This window comes from Rosa chinensis, chromosome 7, assembly GCF_002994745.2.
Source record: "Rosa chinensis cultivar Old Blush chromosome 7, RchiOBHm-V2, whole genome shotgun sequence".
In the NCBI taxonomy this organism is placed as follows: Eukaryota; Viridiplantae; Streptophyta; class Magnoliopsida; order Rosales; family Rosaceae; genus Rosa; species Rosa chinensis.
In genome coordinates, this window is record NC_037094.1 from 8,861,014 (window position 1) to 8,885,842 (window position 24,829).

A 24,829-nucleotide genomic window follows, 5' to 3' on the forward strand; every position below is an offset into this window, starting at 1 on the left:
GGGACTAATTTTTTTCATGGTCCTTAGTTCGATTACTCAAAGATCTTTTAATTAGTTTGATGTGGGATTTCTTGTTTAACACCATGCTACCAGGGCAACCCAAAATTTACATCTAATGGTTTTGTTAACAAGTCTCTGCATTATGAAAGGAACTAATTTTTCATGTTTAAAAATTAGTTCGATTACGCAAAGATCTTTTAATTAGTTTGATGTGGGATTTCTTGTTTTACCGGAAGCAACCCAAAATTACGTCTAATGGTTTTGGTTCACAAGTTTTTGCATTATGGAAGGGACTAATTTTCATGTTTAATTGGTTCGATTACGCAAAGATCTCTTAGTGGACAGGACAAGACGGTCCTCATATTTGGTCTTTCTCTGTAGATTTGGCTCTTCAAATATGATCAGCTGTGTAGGCTACTGGCCAATGAAACAAAAATTTACCCGAGATGTATTAGTTGGCTTGACAGTCATCCAAAATATATTTTAGGTTGCTTGGTCTGCTTGCTCTTAATTATTGATACCATAATGAATTAACCTTCCGATGGTCTCCGCCTGCACATGATATGAGTCTGATTATGTTTCATTTTCATCGCCAATCCACTTGATATATGGCCCACAGTCGCTTTGGTCGGGTATGAATGACAACCCAGTTAGCAGTAGATGAATGGCAGTTACAACTCACAATGTTCCATTAGACGAATGGCAACCCATACATGCAATGTGCTCGCAATATCATCCGGGGCAATATGTTGTGAGCAAAAGGCATGTCAGTCGTTGGGGGCGGGGGACCACCTGCGATGATGCCCTATTTGCATTAAGTTTGAGTCGGTTTCCACCTTTTTAAAACCCGAAAAATCTTCTAAAGGTTTAAACTCGATGCCCAAAAATTGTGAAACAAAATATCAGCTCTACCAACTAGATTTTTTTTTTTTCCAATAGATCTTAGGTCAGTTGAATGTTCTATCACACAAATGGATCTGATAATGGTTTTTCTATTTTTTTTTTTTTTTCGGCAAGAAAAGTGTAACACCATAATTAATCAGTTCTTTGAATATGATGATAATCTTTCATGGTCTAGAATCAAAAAATAATAATAGTATAATATTAAAATATGTTGCAGAGGGAATGAGTATTATATACAAAACTATACCAGGTTTGCTAAAACTTTGCAATCAACTTTAAGTATAGCAGAGGGTTAACACTTTGTATGAAAAGTCTTTGGTAAAGATACACACCCACCTTATTTTAAGAATTTAAGTGATATATAGAAGTATAGAACAATAGATAAACTTTCCTTCTGAAGAATGATAGTAGATGGATATCAAATTATCAGCCAAACTATTCTGGAATTTTTCGGTAGTGTGACTCAACAGGAAATGGTACCTTATAAAGATGGACCAAGTAGTTAATAACCTGGAACTATGTGGGTAGGGATGACAAAAATCTCTAACGGGGCAGAGCTCCATTAGATACCCGCCTCTAATGGGAGAGGATTCGGGAACCCAAGGGATCTCCAATCTCCGCTATCTAAAATTGGGGATGGGGCAGAAATGGTATTGTGCTCTCCATCCCCAAACCCGCCTCAATAACATATACATATATAAATTTTTATATATATATATATATAAATTTATTTTTTATAACATGAATCACAAATATATACATTTATTACTTTAATAGCTAAACTTTTACAATATCAAATGCACCATATAAACCCTAACTTCATAAAAAAGGCAATATGAGAAGAAAATAAAATATTTTATTTATTAGATTCTTATTGGGAATTTAGGACCCCCAATGATGATGGAGACAGAAAATCCCCAATATATTTTTTTTGAGGTAGGGATAGAGGTGGAGAATGACCTCAAAAATGGGAACAAAGATGGTATTGTGATGAAATTCATTATTCTCATCCCCAACCCGCCTCATTATTGCCATCCCTATATGCGAAGATGACAAATATTGATGTATACTTCTAACTGATTTGAATGGGCATAAGGGGTTTATTGCTTGACAAGAATTCAGAAAACAACTTGATTCAATTAATTAGGGGATGATAACAATTGAGATCGATATAAACCAAACTCAATATGATTCATTCGGCAATACCATTCATTGGTGCAGAGGGTCTGAGGGTTGATTATTATTACTTGAAAAGAATTCGTAATGACACAAATTAATTCATTGAAATTGTTGTAGGTTCACAGGGAAGAAAAATAAAAGAAAATAAACCCACTTACTACTCATTTCTAATGGAAAGCAAGTTGACAATTACAGCTAAACAACTCTTACAGGAGGGGGTTTAAACTTGACAATAACAAAACTAACATGAATTTGAGGTCAGTTTAACACTACTAAGAGGTTAATAAATATGGTACAGAACACATAGACCCAAGCATCTAAAGTCATTTTTTCAATTCTTGAGTTATGAACTACCTGATGAAGGCACCACAGGGTTCATTTTCTGCTATGGTCATGTATGAGTACTGACCCACTATGAACTAAGCATCATCATGGTCCTCTTTCTCTGAATCATCACCAGCTGCTTCCTCTTCTTCATCCTCTTCTTCCTCATCAGTCATGTTATTAATTACATCCGTAATTATGTCCTTCACCTCCGCTTTTCTATGCATTAAATCAATACCAAAGTGGGTACCTAATAGAATACAAGCTCAATCAAGTTAAACCAAGAAAAAATGGAAGAAAAAAAAAAGAAGAAAAAAAATTGTTACAGATGAGAGCCCTACCAAGTTGCCTGAGAATATCAGATAAAGTTGCCTGCAGCAAGTAAATTCAGAAGATTAAATCATATAATTGACACAACTTCAATCATCCAATCAAGGTAGTGTTATTACTTACAGTATTGAAGTCCACTTCCTTCAGAATGTCAACAATTACAGCATGCACATCTTCTTTTGTGGGCTCTGCCTTTGCCTTCTTGCTAGTTTTGCCTTTCACTAGGTTCATGCAGAGATTTGAGATAATTAAAAAGAAAGCATAAAAGTTCAGTGAAAACTAGAATTTCATGAAAAGCAAAATCTTAGATACTGAATTATACAAACACAAAGCAAATCACCTTGATCCTTTGCTGGAACCTTGGCTGGGGACTTGCTCGACTGTTTTTTGCTAGTGGTTTTTGTCTTACTATCCTTTGGGCTTTCCTTTTCAGTTTTCTGTTTTTTCACAGATCCCTTTGCTTTAGAACCAGAAGCTCCATCAGCATCACTTGCACCTCTTTTTGAAGTAGAACGAGATTTCTTTTCAGACTCTGTAGGAGTTTTCACAGATTTTGCAGGGGTTTTCTTCTTAGCTGGTGTTGACTTCCCCCCAGTTTTAACCTTTGAGCCCTCCTTCACATCTTTGGATGAACTTTTTGGACTTGACACCTGGTCCTTTGGTTCATCTTCCTCTTCATCAGATTTATCCCCATCAGTTTCTTCATTCATCCTGTCATCATCATCTTCTTCAAGAGGATCATCCTTTGGATCTGAAGGTTCAACTTTATCATCAAATTCATCCTCTTCATCTTTGGTTGACTCTTCATTCTTTTCAACACTGGGTGTGTCCTTTTGTTTCTAAGGAAAGAAAAGCAGAAAGTAAAACTACAATTCTTAGTCACAAGAATGAACAAATGAACCATTCTCAGAGAGTGCATTCAATCAACAGATAAGTGCATTGGCCAGAATAGACTGCCAATGCCAGAGAGAGAGAGAGAGAGAGAATTTGGAGAAGAATCAACATGTAAATTCAATCATCTAACAAGGGGAGAGAAACTTATTCTACACAAGGTTTAGGAGTTTATTATTAGAGAGAGAGAGAGAGAAAGAGAGAGTATTTGGAGAAGAATCAACATGTAAATTCAATCATCTAACAAGGGGAGTGAAAATTCCATTCTTATATTCTAGACAAGATTTAGGAGTTTATTTGTTTGTGTAGAAAACTTTGGTAAGAATGGAAAAAGGTATCAGAAAACTGAAGTGAGAGAAAAAGCAAAGAAAATGGATTAGCTACAACAAAATAAAATACAAAAACACAATACGAATAAATTAATCAAGGCTTCTTTCTGGGAGACAAAACTTGGATATGAAGACATGAAAAGGCATGATAATTATGCATTTGAAGAAGCAAGTATGGGTATAAACATCAATGAATTAAGTCAATTAACCAAATCACAGCATATCAGGAAATGTATTCCACATAAGGAATTATTATTTTCCTACTTTAATTATAAACCTCGAATAAACTTTTATAATGTAAATGTTTATTAACAATTACACACCTTGGCTGGAGTTTCCGGTGATCCTTCTCCAGAACCTGCAATCTTACTTGGTGTAACCTTCTTCTTACGCTTTTGCCCTTTCTAAAAGTCATATAAGAAAGACGCATTAACAAAAGTCACTCATCAGGACTAACATACAGCAAATAAATAAAAAAGACTAAGGAAAAGAAAAAACCTGTTCCTTTTCAGCAAGCAAAACATCAGTTGTAGCATGTGGGGATTCCAAGAACTCCAATAACTTTGCAGAAAGTTCTTCCTGTAAAGTGTGACTCGTAAGACATGGGGTCAATAAGTGATTCGTACAAAATAAAATATCTATTCCCTTGAGTCCTTGACCACTTACCTTCTTTGTGCCAGCTTTATTGATTTGAATATTAAGCACGTCACAAAAATCCATTAACTTTTCTTTAACACACTTATCAAGCTTCTCCTTTACCCTTGTCCTCTGTTTTTCTTGCTGCAAACAGAAACATTAAGAATGAATACATATTGTGCCCTTTATCTTATATACTTGCAACAGGAAATATACAGTAAGGCATTGTGTGAAAAAGTGACCAAAGAAAGGTTAGAGAATGTGACTTGCACAAGAGAGTGAGAGAGGGGAGGGGGGGGGTGTGGAGAGGGAGAGATAAAGAGTGACTGAGCACAAAACATATATTACCTCATTCTCAGCCCACACATAACCTGAAAACTGGACAATGTTTCTCTTTAAACTGTGAGACTGCACAAGAACATCAACAATTAAAACAGATAGACTACCAGATAACCTTCATATGAACATTGATATGCAAAGCAAATGCCTTGAATCACTAAACTAAAACTTAAACTCACCTTTGCTTTCTTCCCAAAAAGAATTGTGTGCAGTAATTGAAGATTGTCATCCGGTTTTCTCTTCGATAACTTGAAAGCCACTGAAACAGTTCAGAATGTAAGACAAAATACACAAGGATGCTGTTACAAACTTGGTAATCAGCACATAACAAAAGCTACAAACATCCATCTCTCAAAATGCCATCATACTTGGACATATGAAAATTTGTATGAAATGAAGCTAAAGAAACTAATCAATGAAAGCCATGTCAACTTAATGTAATGAGATAACAACTGCAACTAAAAAATGGAAGCTTAGATCCCAATATTCAACTCAATTAGGCTGTTTAACCTTTGGTTCTGTAAATTAGGCAGATATACAATGAACATATAACTCTTGATACAAGAAAACTGTTATTAAATGCTAAAATCACATAAACTATAAAGTACACTGATTTATGGATATAAACTCAAGTGCCCTATTTCAATATGGATGTTGGGTACTATTAGATGGCAACTCTAATTAAACTGAACCAGGGAGAACCCAGTGCAGATTCATATCATTGACCTGTTCTTGATTGTGTTCCAACTTATTTATGTTTCTTGTTAACAAAACACATGGGAGTTAAATAAAAATGAATGGACTATCTTCAATCAAGGCTTATGGTTCATTTGATGGCAGTTTAACTCAAGCTACTACACTTTGTGCCAGCCAAAAAATAATAATAATAATAAAGAACTCAAGCTGCTACTCTAATAACACCAGTACCAGCTAAATAAAGCCCCTATCATTCCAAACAAATCAAAATGATAAAAATTAATGTTCTTTCACACCACTGAGCTGAGCTTGTCCATAATGATGCAGTGAAATACCAAAAAAATATTAAAACAATGAAAAGACTGATAGTAGAAAGGAATTCTTCTTATCAGTGGCTTTATACTTGGAAGAGACATGTATTTTAGCAGTGAATTGAGATTCAGGAGTGATATATATCAGACGTTAAGAAGTTTCCCATGTCTTCAATAGAGTGGGAAGTTCAAGGCAACGTCAAGGCTAAAACAGAACCAGGCTAAAACAGAACCATCATCATATTTGCACATGTCCCCAGGTAAAGCATAGCTTGAATGCTGTTAAAATTCTGCCTAATATCTAAGTTTCAGATCCTCTCAAAAGAACCTCTAATCCAGTAACACTAACAACACCCACTCAGCACAAAAAACATAAGTTCACCGAGCAATGAAGGGAAACATAGAGATTCGGCTCACAGCAAATAGCATTGAGTATCACTCAGATCCAGTACCACACCAAAATCAGCATATCAGACATTGGGAGCAATTTACACATCTAACAAGAACTGAGCTTTAGAGAACATACCGTTTGGAATATCCTTGAGCTGAGTTCCACGACCCTGAAATCACACAAACCAAGCACAATGTAAGTCTCATGCAAGTAATTAGCAACGGAAAAATCCGAAAAGCCCCTCTTTTTCCACCACAGTACCTTCTCAATGTTCAATGGTTTCGTGGCCGAAGACCTTCCACTCTCGGGAGCTGAGTATCTCTCAACTACTTTCCTCTCCCTAGTAGGCCTCTCACTCACCGGGGTAACCGGCTCCTTCTCCTTCTTTTCCACCTCTGCTTCCTTCTTCGGCTTCTTCACAGCTGAGTCTCCGCCTCGCTGCTTCTTCGAGCTGGCTCTCCGAGTCCGCTTACCTTTCTTGGGAGTTTCTTCGCCTTCCTCAGCTACCTCTTCCTCGTTCTCCGTCGCCTTCTCGGGCACTTGCGGCAGATCCTCTTTCTCTTCGTCCTCTCCGGGCTCCTCTTTAGCCTCCTCTCCAGCTTCAACCTCCTGTTTATCCTCAACAGGAGCTTCTTCTTCCGGCTTCTTCTCCTCTAGGGCTTCGGACGCCATGGGTAGCGAGCAATCGAGTCAAGATCGAGACTTGGACAGAGAGCTGCGGAAACCCTAGATTTGTGGGTGGTGGGAAATGAAAACCCTAGAAATCACCGAGGGGGTTTTACTAGCGGGCGGGGGAGAAGTGGGTGATCTGAGAGGGAATCGAGACAAGAAGAAGAGGATTTAGAAAGTGAGATTTGGGAATTGGGGGGGAATCGAAATTGAGGATTTTGATTTTTTGGGGTGGATTCGGGCGGGGTGTGAATATAAAAGGGAGGGAGGGTTTGGTGGGGGGTTTCAAAATTTTGGCTATGAAATTTTAGAGAGCGGGCTCGACCAATTTCATTTCTCCCTCTCTCTCTCTCTCTCTCTCTCTCTCTTTTACTACTCTATTACTCTACCTACACTAGGCACAACTCACTCAGTGCTGCCACAACTCCCTAACCTCACGGCAAAACCACCAAAACATTTTCAGAGGGCGTTTAACGCACCAATCTACTGCACCGACTCTCTGATCTTGCCACGTGTCTATTTCAACGTGGTGATTATACTTGAGTCGGAATTTTTCTGTGTGCTTACCAGGCTACAATTTTTTTAGTGTGTTTTTTTTTTTTGTTCCTTTCATTCGCACTTTGTTTTTAATCGAGTTCAATGTTCTACTTACGATTGAAAAACTTTGTTAATATATATCCGATGAGAAGCTTATATTTCTAAACTGTGTTTTTGCTAATAGGGTTTCTACTATTTTGATTTGCATCTTCGTCGAAGTTTCCATTTAAGTCCTTTTTTTTTTAATCTAATAATGTGGAACACGTTAATGATACATAAGCGTTCGTGTGAAAGATGTTATACTCATCCAGGCAGTTATTGGAGGACAAGTGCGACATAATTTTAAGTGGAACATTGATCACTTATTGTGAGTCAAATAATTATTTTTAAGATTTCAATATTTGCTAATAAAAACATCTCATAAGTTAGTTTTGCAGGGTGTTCATCAACGCGGCGGTGAATTGCCTTCACATGTGTCCCGTGATTTTGGGACACAGTGTGAGAAATGGTCAAGTGGCTCGTCTTAATGTTGGTGGTGAGGCTGTATCGTAATATTCAAAATTAGAGTTAAATTCATCATCAGTCCCTCAACTCTTGTGTTCGGCCCAGTTTGATAACCAAACTCATAAAACTATCAATGTAATAATTGAACTCAGAATTTCGTATAAACACAGTACTTCCGTCAATCTTCCATTCTATGTTTATAAAAAATTATCATAAGTTATGCATGTGACTAAATATTCGAAGATAAAATTGTCCTTTTACACAAATCTATTATGAAAAGTAATTAAAAAACTAAAGCAATTAAGCCACTGTTCTTGAACCCAAAAATAAGGCAAAAAAGAAGTAAAAAATAAACACCAAGCCATTCTTTATATTCACAACCACTAAACCAATAATCTAAAAACAAATTTAGCACTAGTGCAACTAAAATCATAGATTACAAATCGAGGAAGCCAAAGAATGTAACAAAGGAAGAGATAAAACAATTACATTAGAGGAATTACTGATGAGTTAAAGGGGGAAAATCTCATTGTAGCTGTAAACAGTGTTGATGATTAAACTCATAAGCTGGTTGATCTCGGCCTGGAAGGCGAAGGTCTTTACATCCGCCATTGATGAACACAGTGAGAGCAAGCAAGAAAAGAATTGAAGGTTCAAGGGTTTAGAGCGATTCAAAGACTTAAAGGGTTTAAAGCGATTCATAATTGTGATTAGACTGAAGAAGGCGATTAAAAGGAGGTTGATTTTATACAGTCTTTATGTGCTTCTTGATTCTATATTATTGGAATACAAACCAACCAAAGCAGCCCAAAAAAAAATTAAAAAAATTGCAAGCTATTCTTCTTTCTCTGCTTTTCAATAATTTCTTCTCTTTCTTTCTCATTTTTCCTCTTTGTGGTTTTTGGAGTTCGTTTCTAAAAAAGGATTTGGGTTTTGATCTGAATTAGTGGGCCAAGTTTAAAGAAATAAAAAAACAATGACTAAGCTTTTTATTTATTTATAGAAAACTGAAAATATTTGGCGAAATCACACATCTGATTCACTTTGGTCTATTCTCTCCCTATCTCAATTACAACCTACTTCTCCATCTAATTCTAACCTATCAAGTTGATATTCCTCTATTTGATAATCAGCCCCCCCACCTATTCTTAACCTTTGACATTTTTGTATTTTGAGATTTTGCCTAGGTTGGACCCTCTAGCTCCACCATGAAGCAGTTTGCACTAGTGTCTCTCCTCTTTTGGCGACCAAAACAGGGCCATTCTGGGTTGGAAACCCAGTATATGATAACTTGATTATCACTCCAGAAAACAAAAGGAAGATGAAGTCTTTTAGTTTTTGTTATGATCTGTAAAAATAAAGACTAAGCTATTTATCTGAGAAATTGCAAGATAAATGAGCAAGAAGAAGATAGACAAAAAAAAGAGAGGTTATTTTGGTAATTTCCATTTCTTTCTTTTTTATCTCCATGTGCAGCATGTTAACTTTTTAATAGAGCCATGACTGAAATTGGACAGATGTATGTTGTTGATAGCAAATTAAGAATTCAGGTATCATATTGATAATTTTGTGAGCTTGAGTATCAAACGACACTAGAGTTTAGGGAATGAAGATAAATCTAACTCTATTATTTTCATTGTAACTGGAGAATATGGACGTAAAGTTTGATACGTGGTCGAGTCATTTTAGACAACCATTAGTAAAAAATAGTTAGTTTGGACAATCATTTGTAAAAAATGGGATTCAGAAGTTGTTCAATTCCTACTTTATTATTTAATATATATTTTTTGCATAATATGTCAAATTGTATTCATGAAAATTAAAATTATCCATAAAAATAAACAAAAAAATTACAAATAACAACCTACCGGGGAATCCAAAGAATTCACATTCACATGAGAAATATTAAATAATACAAGAATGTTGTCTTGGAATATTGTGTCATTTGCGTGTATAAGATGTTTCTCGTTTTTTTTTATATATAAGATAAACAACTCAAATGCAACAACTAGTCTTTTGTGAGTCGAACTCACAATCTCCAACTTACGAATGAAAGACTATGACACTAGACAAAATGGTACTGGACATAGATGTTTCTCATTTTAAAGTTAATTCTCTAAAATCAATATTTTCATTATATAATCTCGTAGAAAAAAATGGATTAAATTCTGCTTACTACCTTATACTTTCAAGGGTTCATCAGTTCAGTCTCTGCACTCTCTAATTTCATCAAATCGATCAAATCCGTCACTATTCCGTCAATTTTAAGTTGATTAACATACATCATGCCTACGCATAATGTATTTTTCATGAGCTTTCAGTAGAAGTGTCACACAAGACTATGGATCATGAGCTAACTTCTAAAACATGCTAATTTCATAATGTTTTGATTTTTGAAATCTCTAATGTGGTGTACGGTGAAGATTTGAAATTGAAATATAGAAACATCCACCCACATCTCTGTTGATCGAGAGAATGGTATCAACTTAGTTGCGGTCTTGTCTTAAATCTCAGTTTTATCATGTTATGAATGTAAAAGAAAATCAAACGTAAATTAATTTTAATATTTAAAATAATCTTTACTTGTTTGAGTCGTCACGTGAAACTCGCATGCGGTTCCCGCTAGTGCTAAATAACCCACACACCACAGACCACCGCGTCAGAATCTGATTGGTCTGTGATTCAATCAAAAACCTTTGCCTAGTCGCTGGACCAAGCCATTAGTCGAAGCCTAAGCTCTAGAGCGAGAGAGACCCAACTCACTCTGCTCATCCAAGATGGAACTTGCACCGCACGACCCGGGTTCAAAGCAGCTCCGACCCGACGAACCAGAGCTCGACCTCTACACCATCCCAAGCCACTCTAGTAAGTCCTCCCCCTCTTTTCTCTCGTTAAACCCTAACATTAACTCTATTTCAAAACCCTAATTCCTCCGTATGCTGAAACAGACCCCTCAAATCTTCCTGGGAAAGAAATTCAAGATTCTCATAAAGCTAACCCTAAACCTTGGAAGAAAAAAAAAGTTTGCATTGTTCTTTCTTTCTGGGGAATCAAGAATGTTATATTATATAATTGATTGATGCATATAATAGGATTCTAGTTTTGAATTTTGAAACTTTTTTATTTTTGGTCAGGCTGGTTTTTGTGGGATGAGATTCATGAAACTGAGAGAATTGCTTTGAAGGAGTTCTTTGATGGGAGGTCGATATCAAGAACACCAAAGGTGTACAAAGAATATAGGGACTTTATTATTAACAAGTATAGAGAAGACCCAGCTAGAAAACTCACATTCACCGAGATTCGAAAGTCACTTGTGGGTGATGTTACTTTGCTGCACAAGGTCTTTAGTTTCTTGGAAAAATGGGGGTTGATTAATTTTGGGGCAAGTTCGGGTGACAATGACGGTTTTGGTACCTCGGGTGAGGCCGGGACTACGGTTAAGGTTGAGGAAGGAGTCCCAAATGCGGTCCGAGTGGGTGCAAATCCAAGTGATTCTAAGCCCCTTTCGGCCACACCTACGGTAGTGGACAGTGGGGGTGGAAGTGCGAGTAGAATTACATTGCCTCCATTGGCATCATACTCGAATGTTTTTGGTGATTTGAAGAAAGAGAGCTTGGTTTGTGGCAATTGTGGCGGACATTGTGATTCTGGACACTACAAGTATAACAAGGTATTTTCATGGCTTCTTTAATTCATCCGGACTAAATTGTTCAAAGTTTTCTGTCCTGAAGCTTATTAATTTATGTATCTGCTATGATTCTCATATTGGCAGGGTGATTTTCTACTTTGCACAAAGTGTTTTGAAAATGGAAACTACGGGGAGAACAAATTGAAGGAAAATTTCAAGTACAACGAGCCAGTTGAAAAGAGTAGTAATATGGGAGTTGAGTGGACTGAATCAGAAACTTTACTTCTTTTAGATTCAGTTGCAAAGCATGGAGATGATTGGGATCGTGTTGCTCAAAATGTTAAGACCAAGACCAAAGTTGATTGTATTGCTAAGCTTATTGATTTGCCTTTTGGGGAGGTTGTGTTGGGTTCTGGTCACAGAAAAGGTAACCATAGTGGCTTTAGTGGCAACTTGAGCGGTTCAAAACAAGGTCAGTTATCTTCATCTGAGTGTCAAGAGACTATCAAAACCAAGAGTCAGAGCCATGAGCAGACAAATGACAGTGAGCAGAATGGAGATACTGCAAACCAAGGTCCCCCTTTGAAAAAACAACGCGTCGCTTCCCTTTCGGATGCTAGTAGTTCACTTATTACACAGGTACACACTGTCCTGATCCTATATACAATCTTGTGAACTTGTTGGCAAACTGTATTTTGGGACATGTTCTGGTTCAATAGTAGTTTACAATACCAATAAAATAGGCTGTAATGGTTTGACATGTGTTGGCTGGAAAATACAGGCATGAAATAAATTAACAATATCAAGATTGAATTTTTATTTATTATTTATTTGTTCTTTCTTTTGTCAAGTTATATGCTTTTGTACAATCGTCTATTCTCATACCCGACTATGGTCTTTACAACTCGTTACATATATTGATAAAGTTGATATAATTTTGAATAATTTTATCTTTTGTTTTTCTCAGTCATCCCAATGATCATGGCAACTGTCATTGTTTTTTTCATTAGGTATCTGCCTTGTCAACCTTGGTTGGTCCGCATATTACAGCTTCTGCAGCTGAGGCTGCTGTTAATGCACTTTGTGAGGAAACCTCATGTTCAAAGGAGATATTTAATGCTGAAGACGATTGTGTTACTAATGGCTTGCAGTCTCCCGCTATAAATTGTGAGACAGAGAGGTTATCTATCTACTTATATGCTTTTCCAACTGATGCTCCAGATATTAGTCTGCTAGTTAATGTATTATGTTGACATCAAAGTCCTAATTTTCTCTTGTTTCTTTTCTGTTTTAGAGTCCTTCAACTTGAAGATTCAGAGATGAAGGAAAGGCCAACTGAATCAGGTATATGCAGTAAGCCAACTTTACAATATGATTTCTGTATATATGGCTGAATTGAATTTAGCTTTAGTGGTTGTTGGTTTCCATACTGGTTTTCTAATGCGTGGCTATTCATTGCTTACATGTTGTTGGCTTATTATGGTCATCATCCCAGTCCTCCTAATCATCCATTTTTGATTTCTATTACAGCGGGTCAGGATGTGTTTATAAAAAAAGATGACATACCTCCAACTTTGCAAATTAGAGCTGCCATCGCAACAGGTCTTGGAGCAGCTGCTGCTCGTGCCAAATTACTGGCTGATCAGGAGGATAGAGAGATTGAACATCTTTTGGCAACCATAATAGGGACACAGGTGGATGATTTTTATCTCACTACTTTTCCTGGCTGTCTGTCCTTTTGATGCTTTTTGTGCTCAAGGGGTTGCTAGCCATCTGTTTTCTCTTGCAATCTGTTGCAATTCTAGCCATCTATAATGGATGACAACCTAATCCTACTGTTCTCTTTGGCATGACTGTAGATGAAGAAGTTGCACTGCAAAATCAAGACCGTCGAAGAACTGGATCTGCTTATGGAGAAGGAATACGCAGAAATGGAAGAAGAAGAAGATTCTCTGCTAGAAGAGCGAATTGACATCATACAACAGACACTCGACTCTGGCGTACCTAGATGGAGGGATCATCCTCCTGTAAAATCTTGAACTTCTTCTACATGTAAAGTAGAGGAGAAGAAATATAGACTAGAGTAGATCAGCAATGCGTTTTGTAGGCATTTTACTGAAAAGCTTTTGTACACTTCCTGGATTTCTAATTCACGTCCATGGATTAGACTGGAGAGCAGAAATTGTTGTACAATTAGGTTCTGTATTATTCAAATGTTCAAGGATTTGCATCTGTTTTTTTTGAGAATGTCAAGGATTTGCACTGTTCAGAAAATTTTTTCTTAGATTGGGCCGGGTCGGCCTTAAACGGGCCGAATTAGCCCCTTTTACCGCCCAAAAGTTCAAAAACTCTTATTTTAAACCTCACCAAAATCCCTAAATTGAGCTAAAAAAACCCAAAAATGATCAGAAGACGACTCCGGCTGAGCTACTCTTCCGACGAAGAAGAGACCGTGACTCACCCACCCCTCACCCAATCCCGTCCGAACCCGTACCCCTCGGAACCACTCCCAATCTCCTCCTCCTCCGACGACGAGTTCATTGACGTCTCCGACAACCTCTCGCCGCCGTCTCCTCAGTTTCCGGAATCCGATAATCCACCGGCGCCTCCACCGAGCTCCGGCGGTTGTCCGGTTAGCGACTTTCTCCAGGGACTTGGCTTAAGGCTGAAGCGGGAGTGGTTGGATGCTTGCGTTTTGGGGCTGCCGGGCTTTCGAAACCTGGACGCGGCGGCGAAGGCCAAGCTCTGCTTCGAGCAGTTCTTGGTTTCGGATATGAATCTCTCCGGCGGTGGCGTGCTTCCTCAGAACGTGGCCTCTCTTCATCTAGTTGATCTTCCAGGACCTTATGTGTTGCAGGTAATGCTTTAATTCTTCTTCTTGTGCAAATTGAACAGAAGCACATGAACCGGAAATGTGATTTGGTAAAAGATTGGGCACTTTTTTTTCTTTGTTTGGCAGGTTGATGAGATTGTTAACATTAGCAATCCTTTGAAGATTAGGTATCAGAAAGCCTCTGCTGGACACAAAAGGTGCCTCAAGCTGTCGATGACCGACGGTGTTCAACGTGTTTTCGGTATGGAATACAGGCCCATTCAGGCCCTTGAAGCTTTGACTCCTGCTGGATTGAAGGTTTATCATACTCTCGTTTGGTTATTTCGATTAGGTTGTGTTACAATGTGTGAGATTTGTGTTAATGAAATGTCTTGATGTCAACTGAAATGTCATTTGAATGTAAGGGTTGTTCGCTTGTCTGACTCAAACACAGATTTGTCCTTTTAATATCTAGGTTGTTGTGTGCAATGTACATGTTCGCCATGGACTTCTTATGCTGGTCCCTCAATCAATTCAAGTTCTAGGAGGATTAGTCGAAGAGCTGGATGCGGCACGGAAAAGGCTTTTTGATGAGGTGAATAAGCCACCAAGGGGAAACAGGTAATTGAAAAGTGTAGGATATACATTAATGATATTGAAGATTTAGAGCATACTGCTGATCATGTCAAGCTATTCATTGCCAAACAGAAGAAGTATAACCGTTCCACAAGTCAATCTATATTCATCCATTGCCAAACACAGCATCCATATTAATGATTCAATTCATTGCATTTCTTTTATTGATGGAAAAAGCTGCTGTGGCTATGGCCAAAAGCTCCAGTAATGTAGAGGATCATTTGGTCCATGATATTGGGTTATACTGCGTGCTTAGTTAAATGTATTCATGTTGGCGGATACAGCAGATGAATTGTTTGGATATTGAATATTGTTGACACAACATAAGTAACTTATTTCAGTACTGTTGTGATTTGAGAACTTTTCTGCCTAAAGTATTCATTATATCCTGGTTTTTCCATTTCCTTTTGTTTTGGGTCCGTAATTGGTCTGAACACGTGATGCTGGACTACACTGGATCACTTTATAATCAGCTTTTCCACTCTTTATAATCAGTTTGATAGTTTGTGATATATCTTGCAGAACTAGGAATGGAGTAGTTCCTCCTCTAGTGAATAGGGCAGCCCTTGCTGCCTGGCCTCCTGATGGTGTTCATGTTGCTGGACAGGCTAATAGTTCCACATTCGAAGCGCCAACTCCCCTTCATGCGTCCAACCGAGGTATGTAAATGTTGCTATCTGCTTCTGCCCTCTAGTGCCAACAGAGGGCTTTTTACAGAAATAACTGCTCATCTCTGGTTAGAATTTCTTGTCGATGTCTATAAACTGTAGAGTTAGGGTCACCCAGAATGTTTTTCGGAGAACCGTATATAAGATAAAGCTCTAGTTTGCTCCTTTAACTGTTTGTAAATTGAAAGTGCTGAAGAGTCCTATGTTGAGAAGTATAGCTTATGACATTACACACTTCCATTCTTTGTTCTACAATGATTCCTTTGCATCATTTACTGAATTGCAGATGCTGGTAGAAATAGCATTCCAATGACTACCCAAGAGACTGTTCCTCTAGGTAGAGAACATGCTGTTTATCATCCATCATCTAATATCGATGAAGAGATGCCTATGGATTCTATTCCCAATAGCAGAGAAAATGCTGTGCCTAACCCATCTTCTTATGGTTTTGGTGTTGAGAGACTCCATATAAACACCGTTCCTTATAGGAGGGAGAATCCGGTGCCTAATACTGCCATTCCTAACCCACCCAACCCACCCTTTGAGGATGCTTTGGATATTGAAGAGGACATTGATATGGATGCTGTTTCTATTAGCAGTGAAACTCGTGGGGCTCGCCCGTCAATTTTGAATGATGATGATATCCATCTGGTTAATGAAGATGAAACTCGTGTGCCCTACCCATCCTCGGATGCTATTTTCAGTGACGAGGATACCAATGTCGTGAATGAGGTGGAGCACCCACTCCTACTGTTTGGAGAGCGAGAGCCCCCTTTCATTTACCTATCTAGTTTGTCGATCAGGTTAGAGACCAGTAATGTTCAATCTGTACGAGGGAAGGTTAAGGTACATATAGTTCTGTGTTATTTACATTTATGGGATAATAGGTTTATAATTATTGTTTATACTGAAACAAGAACACAATTTTTGCAGTGTTTTTTGACTGGTGTCAAGGCTTTCCAATATAAGCAGAAATATGATCTCCGGGCATACATTGATGACGGCGGTATGATATCCGAGATTCTCATTGATCACAATGTAAGTTCTTGTTGGGGTTTCGTCGTTAATAATGTATACTAGTAGGAATTTGATAGGTTGATTGCCTGTTTGTGCTCTTCAGGTTGTACAGAAGAGGATTGGCCATTCTCCCGAGGATGTCACAGCCGGTCTTTCTTCCCCAGATAAGGCTGTAGTTTCCAAAATGAAGGAGAATATGAAGCAGTTCCAAGTTTTCTTAGCAAATTTTGAGGTAATACCCGATTCGCTCGTTCTCAGGTTATACATTCTTTGTAGTTAATTCAGTCTTTTTCAATATCTCGGGACATGAATGTTTCAGGGGATAATGCTCATAGAGATAAGTAAAGGCTCTCCTCCAGTTGCCCTTGAGATGGATCAGGGCTGTCCTTCGTCTGATGCATGGCTGCTTCTGAGGAGACTAAAGGACTCCCCTCCGGCCCAGACATCACAAAGTCGCTCCTCGCGCCTGGCTCAAAGGTCACAGAGTCTCTCCTCCCGTCCCATTGATATATCGCCATAATTGCTGACTTAGTTTAGTTTGCAGTGCCACTATTGTTTATGATAGAAAAGGTTCCGAATGGGAAGATCTTGTGTCAGCTGTTTTATCATCTTGAAATAGGTTGGTACAATCTTAGGCTCTTAGTCTTAGCTTCAGCTTACCTGGCTCATTAACCACAAATTGAAGGCTTACATAAATAGTTTAATTAAGATAGTAGTGCTCAAGCAACTGTAGGCCGTACATTGAGATTTTAAAGTAGGAAAGTCTACAGTGATTCTCCATCTTCCTCGAGAAATTTTTTTTAGTAACTGCAATCTGTGCTTACGTTATTTAGACAACAAGATGTGCTTATCCCAAATATGTTCATCATCAGTGTTCTCTAATCTGAGGAGATCGAATTGTGTCTGGATACACCAAATTCTTCAAGCCAGAAATGTCCAGGATCTTCTTGCTTAGTGTATCCCGCTCATCTCCTGATCTGCTCATTAGCAGGATACGATTACCCCACTCCAGTATCTCAGGTGAAAACACCTTCCAGTAAAATGACTGCTTAACCCAAGCTGGTACTGTCAAGTACTTTTCTCCTTGGCAGGCGCCGTCCACAATTGCTTCGGCAGCTTCTTTGACAGGCAGTACAGGCGTTAAGCTTACTTCAACCTAAACAGCAATCAACACCAGAAGTTAATGAGGATGGTCAAAATTAAACACATACAGCGAGGATTGAATTACTCCCATTACCCAAATAACCAAAAGAAGCTTACATCTCTCAGTTCTTGATCTAATACCAATCGACCTTCCTTGTTTAGGAATTTGCCTCGAGTCATTTCTGATTCGATAAGCCCTGGAGTCACAATTGTTATTCCAACTTCATGCCCAATTTCAACCCTCAATGTCTCATAAAAGCTTATCACTGCTGTTTTGCTAGCCTGAACCAAATTTAGAATTAGAACTATCAATAAGAGACCCGAGTACCGAACTTGGTAATGAAGTTTACTTGTTAGAACTTACACTATACATGCTTAGTCGTGGGACACGCAACCATCCAGCAGAGGAGGCGACCCCTACGATCCTCCCTTGGCTCCGTTTAAGGTGAGGAATTGCGAAGTAGGTGCTGTAGACTGAACCCCAAAAGTTTATGTCCTGTCAAAGAAAGTTGACCAGTAATTCCATTCACAAACGTACGTCTACAATTTCCTCAAAAATCTATGGTTAAAAATTCACTAAACCAAATGTTGATGGTGCATGTGCATGTGTGAAAGCATGTGTACTGTAATTAGCATAGCTGGTGCTAAGTTGTTAACATCAGGAGTTTCTTCAAACATGCAGATAGGAGCAATCCCAGCATTATTCACTAGGTGATCCACTGTAATTAAGCATAGAAAAACACGGGCAAGTGTAAACTGGGATGATAATAATTAATTGAAAGTAATAGAGCTATTGATATAGGATACATGTACTTACAGCTCCCAAAATGATTCACTGTTACATCGACAAAGCGGTTACAATCTTCAACCTTGGAAACATCTGCAGGGATGATGAGAACATCTGGGGAGCCAATCGACATGGCTCTGCTCGCCACGTGTTGGAGTCGGTGTTCTCTTCTGGCAACAAGAGCAAGACAAGCTCCTCTTCTAGCGTACTCGTATGCCAGATGCTTCAAGAATAATCAAAACCAACAATAATTTTATACGAAACTGAGGTTGATCATGCAAAGAGAAGTGTGTGTGTGTGTGTGTGTTAATTATGTGACCATTTCTACATATGTATAATACCTCGCCTATGCCGGAGGATGCTCCGGCGATGAGTACGACTTTTCCGGCCACGTTTTCCCGAAACAGCGGCTTTATCGTTGAGAGGAGAAACTTGAAAAACAGATATGGTGGCAGAAAGAAGAGCAACGAGGTGAGGCCGATGGGAGGAACCACAATGTTTAGTAGTGTGTTGATGATATCCATGGCTTTCGTTTAATCGATTTCCCAGAGAATGAAAATTGAGCTAGAGCATGTTTTGCTTGCTATTATATAATGAACTAATTTATGAGGGTCAGAGTGTCACAACGTAGCAGCGTTGCATGCAGAAGAAGCAACACGTATTATACTATTATATATTTATATATATTGGGGTGAGCTCATCGATCACCACCGCTTGAAAGAGAACTAATATATGGAACTACATATATCAACAAGGACAATAAATATTTCCAAAACTAAATTTGCTTCAGATTTTCCTTCATTTGCACACATACCCTACAAGAAGATTGAGATAACTTGATCAAAAACAATATATATAGGACTAGAACTGCCCTATTCGATCTACTAATCAAGTGCATTCGTATACTTTTACTTATTATACATTGATTAAAAGGGTTTCTATAGCTCGCTCCTAATTATCTTTGTTTGAGGTAGTCCTTGGCCTTTTGATTGAGTTCGAATGGGTAATGCTCTCGAGTAGCTGAGGACAGAGAACCCTAAGCCAAAATGCGACCCGAATCCAAGACGGCTCCATCAAGTCCATGTCTCCACGGCAAGCACTGTCCACAATTGCCTTCGCGCACACTTCTGTTGACTGACATGGCATCATATCTGAACCAACCTAACGAAACAATGTGATCGATATTACAATAACCATATCTTCAAGTAAGATATACCAAAACGAGCCCTAACTATTTACCTACTTGAGATTGAAACTGGGGGGTTCCTGTCATTTCAGACTCGACCACTCCAGGACTCACAATCGTAATCCCCATATCAGAACCAAATTCAGCCCTCAATGTCTCGAAGAAGCACGTCTGGGCTGCCTTGCTTGCCTATATATTTTAGTACAAACCATCACGTTTTGTCGTTTTAATTTGTCTACCAAATTAACCAATTAGCTAGTAATTAATAACATAAATAAAAAGAGTATGCATGCGACGAGACCCTTTTCTTACATTGTAGAAACTCAACCTTGGTATAGAAAACCATGTTGCAGATGAAGAAATCACAACAATCTTGCCTTTGCTTTTTCTTAAGTATGGAACTGCAAATTTGGTGCAATACACTGACCCCCAGAAATTAATGTCCTGCAAATTAATTGAAGTCGTAAATTAAATATGATGTGAGGGCAAAGATGAACGTATATCTGGTGCAAAATATTACCATAATTGATTTCAGATAAGAGAACTCATTACAATCTTCAAACAATCCAGCTTGTGTAATCCCGGCATTGTTCACCAAATGGTCCACTATTGTATGCATGAAACCAATTCATCCACAAATTATCACAGAACACAAGTTAATTAGCAGCTTTGATTAATTTGATCATCATATACGTAGTTCGATAGAGCCAGAGGTATGAGTGTTTACTTACATTGACCAAAGTGATTCACAGTGCTATTAACAAGTCGGTTACAGTCTTCAAGCTTTGAAACATCAGCTAGGATCATAATGGCATCAGGAGACCCTAACCGTCGAGCTTTATCCACCACTGCACGAAGACGGTCCTCTCTTCTGGCTGCCAATGCCAAACGGGCTCCTTTCCTACCATACTCATAAGCCAAATGCTTTAGAGTTGCATTGCAAATTAATTAATGTTAACTAATTACATAAATAAGGTACACCATACATTTATATAGAGGCTGCTAACCAGAGAGGGAGTCTAAAAACTTGAAATTTCTTTACCTCTAATTTTATTTTTGGTTGGTAATTTAATGATCATAACCATTTATGTGCAGATTTCTATTATTTTCGGCCACTATTGAGTTATTTAAACAACCTGAATGATTAATTTGCACCTATTATGTTTATCCACAATTATTGGAGTATTTAATTTGTAAAAAGAATACAATTTGTCAAATAAACTTGTATCATATCAGATTGGATAAACGATTTTTGACTTGGCTTATTCATTTTTTATGATGCAAGAACTAATTAACCAACGAACGATTTTCTATCATTGATTACATGCTAGAAGCATGAGTGTGTGTGACCAATAGAACCTCAACATATATCACTCATGGAAAGACATCAAGTGGACAAGATAAGATAGTATCGGACCAATATATAGCTAGTGAAGTGTTCATTATAGCCTTATAGGAATCAATTACCTCGCCAATTCCTGAAGATGCTCCGGTGATGAGGACGACTTTTCCAGCGACATTTTCAATGGATTTGGATCGATATACGAAACAGAGAAACTTGTAAATCAGAAAGGGTGGTAGAAAGAAAACCAATCCAGTGAGTGTTACTAGAGGCACTACTATGTTCAACACCTTGTGATTCAAATTCATGACCATTCTCTCTCTCTCTCTCTCTCTCTCTCTCTCTCTCGTATATATCTTGGATCGGCGTTATGCACAATGGTGTTGTGTGTCATGTCCATATATTGTTGCTGCTGTGTTTATAACTTCATACTCTTGTCGTTGGTTCTCTTTGTTATTTAGTTGATGGCCTTTCTTTCTTGGGGTTTCCAAGCTGCAATATTTAGTAGCGGACGATCCCATTTTTTTGTACGGCGTCCATATCGATTATCTCAAATGTTGCTGTAATTTCTTTTGCCTGAATCAGTGTACGTTCTGTACCATTTTGAGACTTGTATTCCCTAGGAGGTAAGAATTACTTGTGTTGGGTGTCCGTGCCGACTTGTCATTAGCTCTGTAATCAGTGGCGGATTTAGGAATCAAACCTTTGGGGGCTTGAACTTCTTAACAAGAAAAAAAAAATTATTATGGAAAATTTCAACGGTGCAAAAGAATTTTATTACTTGAAAGAAAAAATATACACTCTCTATGCAAGTTCCGATAATCCCGTTCAAACAATTGCTTATTTGCTTGCAATTGCTACTCGGTCCACATAATTTATCAAATTGATATATAACAAGTAACCAACAATGACAATATATAAATCAGTCTCCCAGATCAAGCATATTAGGAAAAAAATATGCTTCCAGAAGTAAGCTACATTGAAAAATATGCTTTGGACTCAATGCAGCAAGATCTATTCCTTCAAATACATGTAAAGCAACTTCTATGTCTCCTTTATGATATTCCCCTCTTCCTAATAATGCTTTAGCTTCCTACCAATTAAAGATTTTGTAGTATAGGAACCAGAAAAATATTCTTTAAACTTTAAATCACCAAGAAGATACTATATTGCTGCACACGGGCTCCTAACTTGCTAAGAAGCAATCTGTTTTCATTCTAACATCAGTAACATGAATCATGAATGGATATGCAATCTTTGTCATTAACAAGTTTGATTTGGGGATTTAATAACTAGAAGAGAAAAGAAAATAGAGGCACCATTGATAGATAGCAACAAAACATGATTAGCCAACTGCTACTGGATCAAAGTCTGAAATCAGTCAAAGACTGAAATCACCAAAAACAACGAGAAAGTCTGAAATCACCGAAACACAACAAATTGAAATCAATCTTAAACCATTCCCAAATTGAACAATAAAAATTGAAATCAATAAAAACAAATTGAACAATAAAAATTGTTCTTTTCATAGGCAAAGATTGTAGAAAAAAATCTAACCAAACTAAACTGTTTGGTCTAAAATGTGCGAACAAACACAATTTGTGAGATTTAACTGATCTTGTTTGTAAGTAAGTAATTTTGTTTCAATGATACAGAAGTTAAATGGCATGAAAGTAAAATCAACAAAAACATTTTTGATGGATATTCTCTCTAAATCCAGGCACCCTATTTTGACAAATGGGCCAAAGTAAAAAGGTTTATTTGGACCTTCTTTTAGTGAGACCCAATCAAAGCTAAACCCAGTTTTGTAGCTAGCTAGGTCAAGGAGTGCCATCGGTTCCTACATCCTTCCCTATCACTGTAGGTCCTACTTAAGAACAACGTTTTTTTTTTTGAAAGAATTCTTAAGAACAACGTTGTTATGAGTCTGAGTCTGACTCCGACGACATAAACACCACTATTCGTATTTCCCTTACTGGACCTATAGTTATGTTTATGTGAAGCCTTTGAGACATCGTTTTTTCTTCTTCTTTGATTTATGAACTTATTGTTTCTCTGAACTTATTATTTGTTGAAAATGTCGACATAATGTGTGCCTCTACAAACTAGGGTTTAGAGTTGTAATAGGAATGTGTTCTAGGTATTCAATTGTAATCAGATTCTATTACCTTTTTGGTACCTTATAACTCCCTATTTAAAGGGCTCCTATTATCAATAATAAACACAATTTCATTCTCCTACAACACGTTATCAGCACGAGTTTTAACCATTGCCCAAAAAAAAAAACCCTAAAATTTCTACGGCTCCTAACCCGAGCCAACAAAAACACCAAAAACTACCTCCCTGCTGCAGCCCTCCCTGCCTCAAAAGCCACTGCAGCCTTCTGCTGCCCTTGCCGCGCACCAGCCCACTGGCCTACCTGCAAGCCCGCGCTTCCCAGCTCACCTGCAGCCCTAGACGCAAGCTCTCCAGCCTCCCTGCAGTCCCACCGCGCAACTGCCCCTGCAGCCCGCTCATCAGCCCAGCCGCACTCTGCCTCGCCTCCCTACAGCCCAGCCGCACCTGGCCTGGCCCGATCGATCACCATCTTGTAGCTGCTTCGACCTAGCGCCCTCCAGCCACGACCCACCGCCCACCGGCGCAGCCTACCCCCGCAGAGCTACTACCCCAGCCAACCTCCACGCCTTGTAGCACAGCCTCCAGCCTTCGGCAGCACAGCCCCGCACAGCCGGTGCTGCCCCACGCCCACAAGCAAGAACTAGAAAACAAGAACAAAAGAAAGAAAAGAAGAAAAAAAAGAAAGAAAAAAGGGCAGGCCCGGGCCGCGAAAAAAAAAAAAGGAAGGGGAAGCAGGCTTGGGCCCGGAAAGAAGAAAAAAAAGGAAAAAGAAGGGAGAAGGGCAGCCTGCCAATTGCCAATTTTGGACCAGATTCCAGCAATCCTATTTTAGCTACACGCCTGCATCAACACGCGTGTGTATAAAGAATCATGAAGCAAAGCTTTAAATTATCAAGTAAGTTTTTACGATTAAAGTTCCTGCTTTCTTGTATTTAAATTCCTTTTATTTTCTGCAAATATTGGAATATATGTTGCCAAATGGTTTTGAGTATTTAACAAAGCGGAATTGTGGGGATTCATGCTTAACGAACTAAGAATGTTCGTATGAACTAAGAGTGTTCATAGTTAAACGAACTAAGAGCGTTCGTATGAACTAAGAGTGTTCATAATGCTTGGACTAAGAGAGTCCTCAAGCATCAAATTGTGACCATATTAAAACATCATTGTTTGGTCTAATCCAAAAGAGATTCGTGGAAATTGATTTCTTGGTAGCATAGCTTGGAAATCTTATTGTTTTAGTTTTCATGAAAGTTTAACTCCGAAACTAATATATCTTCTCTTCTTATTTTCAGGATGTCGAATAAACCTATACTCGACTTTCCCATGCTTGACTCAACAGGCTTGGATTACCACAGTTGGGTAACCGATGTTGAGAACCATCTCACTTCAAAGGGAATATTACCCATAATCCGGGCATCTAACCCGGATCTTGTGTTGGTGTGAACACCTATAA

At 38.3% G+C, this 24,829-nt stretch overlaps 5 protein-coding genes across 5 annotated transcripts; 2 read left to right on the forward strand and 3 right to left on the reverse strand.

Moving 5' to 3' along the window:
• Window positions 1-2,160: 2,160 nt before the first annotated feature.
• Window positions 2,161-7,418, reverse strand: LOC112175814 (DNA ligase 1). The gene is made up of 11 exons (XM_024313560.2): window positions 6,591-7,418; window positions 6,465-6,498; window positions 5,111-5,190; window positions 4,941-5,000; window positions 4,623-4,736; window positions 4,455-4,535; window positions 4,280-4,360; window positions 3,077-3,575; window positions 2,860-2,957; window positions 2,748-2,778; window positions 2,161-2,656 (listed from the first exon to the last, which is right to left on the reverse strand). Exons 1-11 carry the CDS (start codon window positions 6,999-7,001, stop codon window positions 2,502-2,504), a joined length of 1,644 nt encoding a protein of 547 aa, XP_024169328.1. The 5' UTR covers window positions 7,002-7,418; the 3' UTR covers window positions 2,161-2,501.
• A 3,325-nt stretch (window positions 7,419-10,743) lies between these two features.
• LOC112177209 (SWI/SNF complex subunit SWI3A) lies at window positions 10,744-13,900 on the forward strand. Its single transcript, XM_024315470.2, has 7 exons — window positions 10,744-10,904; window positions 11,174-11,709; window positions 11,812-12,306; window positions 12,678-12,847; window positions 12,962-13,011; window positions 13,198-13,361; window positions 13,527-13,900. Exons 1-7 carry the CDS (start codon window positions 10,817-10,819, stop codon window positions 13,704-13,706), a joined length of 1,683 nt encoding a protein of 560 aa, XP_024171238.1. The 5' UTR covers window positions 10,744-10,816; the 3' UTR covers window positions 13,707-13,900.
• A 36-nt stretch (window positions 13,901-13,936) lies between these two features.
• Window positions 13,937-17,554, forward strand: LOC112177208 (recQ-mediated genome instability protein 1). Its single transcript, XM_024315469.2, has 8 exons — window positions 13,937-14,524; window positions 14,627-14,797; window positions 14,955-15,100; window positions 15,638-15,774; window positions 16,070-16,629; window positions 16,717-16,821; window positions 16,904-17,032; window positions 17,120-17,554. The coding sequence occupies exons 1-8, from the start codon at window positions 14,069-14,071 to the stop codon at window positions 17,318-17,320; spliced, it is 1,905 nt and encodes a 634-aa protein (XP_024171237.1). The 5' UTR covers window positions 13,937-14,068; the 3' UTR covers window positions 17,321-17,554.
• Window positions 17,555-17,633: 79 nt separating this feature from the next.
• On the reverse strand, window positions 17,634-19,276 carry LOC112177210 (11-beta-hydroxysteroid dehydrogenase A). The gene is made up of 6 exons (XM_040511227.1): window positions 19,072-19,276; window positions 18,761-18,953; window positions 18,577-18,662; window positions 18,308-18,439; window positions 18,061-18,225; window positions 17,634-17,956 (listed from the first exon to the last, which is right to left on the reverse strand). Exons 1-6 carry the CDS (start codon window positions 19,252-19,254, stop codon window positions 17,669-17,671), a joined length of 1,047 nt encoding a protein of 348 aa, XP_040367161.1. The 5' UTR covers window positions 19,255-19,276; the 3' UTR covers window positions 17,634-17,668.
• A 405-nt stretch (window positions 19,277-19,681) lies between these two features.
• Window positions 19,682-21,566, reverse strand: LOC112180998 (11-beta-hydroxysteroid dehydrogenase-like 4A). Its single transcript, XM_024319609.2, has 6 exons — window positions 21,384-21,566; window positions 20,648-20,840; window positions 20,437-20,522; window positions 20,229-20,360; window positions 19,974-20,105; window positions 19,682-19,891 (listed from the first exon to the last, which is right to left on the reverse strand). The coding sequence occupies exons 1-6, from the start codon at window positions 21,564-21,566 to the stop codon at window positions 19,682-19,684; spliced, it is 936 nt and encodes a 311-aa protein (XP_024175377.2).
• Between the last annotated feature and the right edge of the window lie 3,263 nt (window positions 21,567-24,829).

Excerpts from the sequence above, each read along its gene's own strand:
- LOC112175814 (XM_024313560.2), bottom strand. The coding sequence starts at position 7,001 with ATGGCGTCCGAAGCCCTAGAGGAGAAGAAGCCGGAAGAAGAAGCTCCT. Across the intron at positions 4,737-4,940 it reads ATGTGTGGGCTGAGAATGAG|CAAGAAAAACAGAGGACAAG; the intron begins GTAATATATGTT and ends TTCTGTTTGCAG. Across the intron at positions 4,361-4,454 it reads TGCTTGCTGAAAAGGAACAG|AAAGGGCAAAAGCGTAAGAA; the intron begins GTTTTTTCTTTT and ends TATGACTTTTAG.
- LOC112177209 (XM_024315470.2), top strand. The coding sequence starts at position 10,817 with ATGGAACTTGCACCGCACGACCCGGGTTCAAAGCAGCTCCGACCCGAC. Across the intron at positions 11,710-11,811 it reads GACACTACAAGTATAACAAG|GGTGATTTTCTACTTTGCAC; the intron begins GTATTTTCATGG and ends TCATATTGGCAG. Across the intron at positions 12,307-12,677 it reads GTAGTTCACTTATTACACAG|GTATCTGCCTTGTCAACCTT; the intron begins GTACACACTGTC and ends TTTTTTCATTAG.
- LOC112177208 (XM_024315469.2), top strand. The coding sequence starts at position 14,069 with ATGATCAGAAGACGACTCCGGCTGAGCTACTCTTCCGACGAAGAAGAG. Across the intron at positions 14,798-14,954 it reads TGACTCCTGCTGGATTGAAG|GTTGTTGTGTGCAATGTACA; the intron begins GTTTATCATACT and ends TTTAATATCTAG. Across the intron at positions 15,775-16,069 it reads CCTTCATGCGTCCAACCGAG|ATGCTGGTAGAAATAGCATT; the intron begins GTATGTAAATGT and ends ACTGAATTGCAG.
- LOC112177210 (XM_040511227.1), bottom strand. The coding sequence starts at position 19,254 with ATGGATATCATCAACACACTACTAAACATTGTGGTTCCTCCCATCGGC. Across the intron at positions 18,954-19,071 it reads CATCCTCCGGCATAGGCGAG|CATCTGGCATACGAGTACGC; the intron begins GTATTATACATA and ends TTATTCTTGAAG. Across the intron at positions 17,957-18,060 it reads TAGATCAAGAACTGAGAGAT|GTTGAAGTAAGCTTAACGCC; the intron begins GTAAGCTTCTTT and ends ATTGCTGTTTAG.
- LOC112180998 (XM_024319609.2), bottom strand. The coding sequence starts at position 21,566 with ATGAATTTGAATCACAAGGTGTTGAACATAGTAGTGCCTCTAGTAACA. Across the intron at positions 20,361-20,436 it reads CTTATCTGAAATCAATTATG|GACATTAATTTCTGGGGGTC; the intron begins GTAATATTTTGC and ends ATTAATTTGCAG. Across the intron at positions 20,106-20,228 it reads CAAGGTTGAGTTTCTACAAT|GCAAGCAAGGCAGCCCAGAC; the intron begins GTAAGAAAAGGG and ends TAAAATATATAG.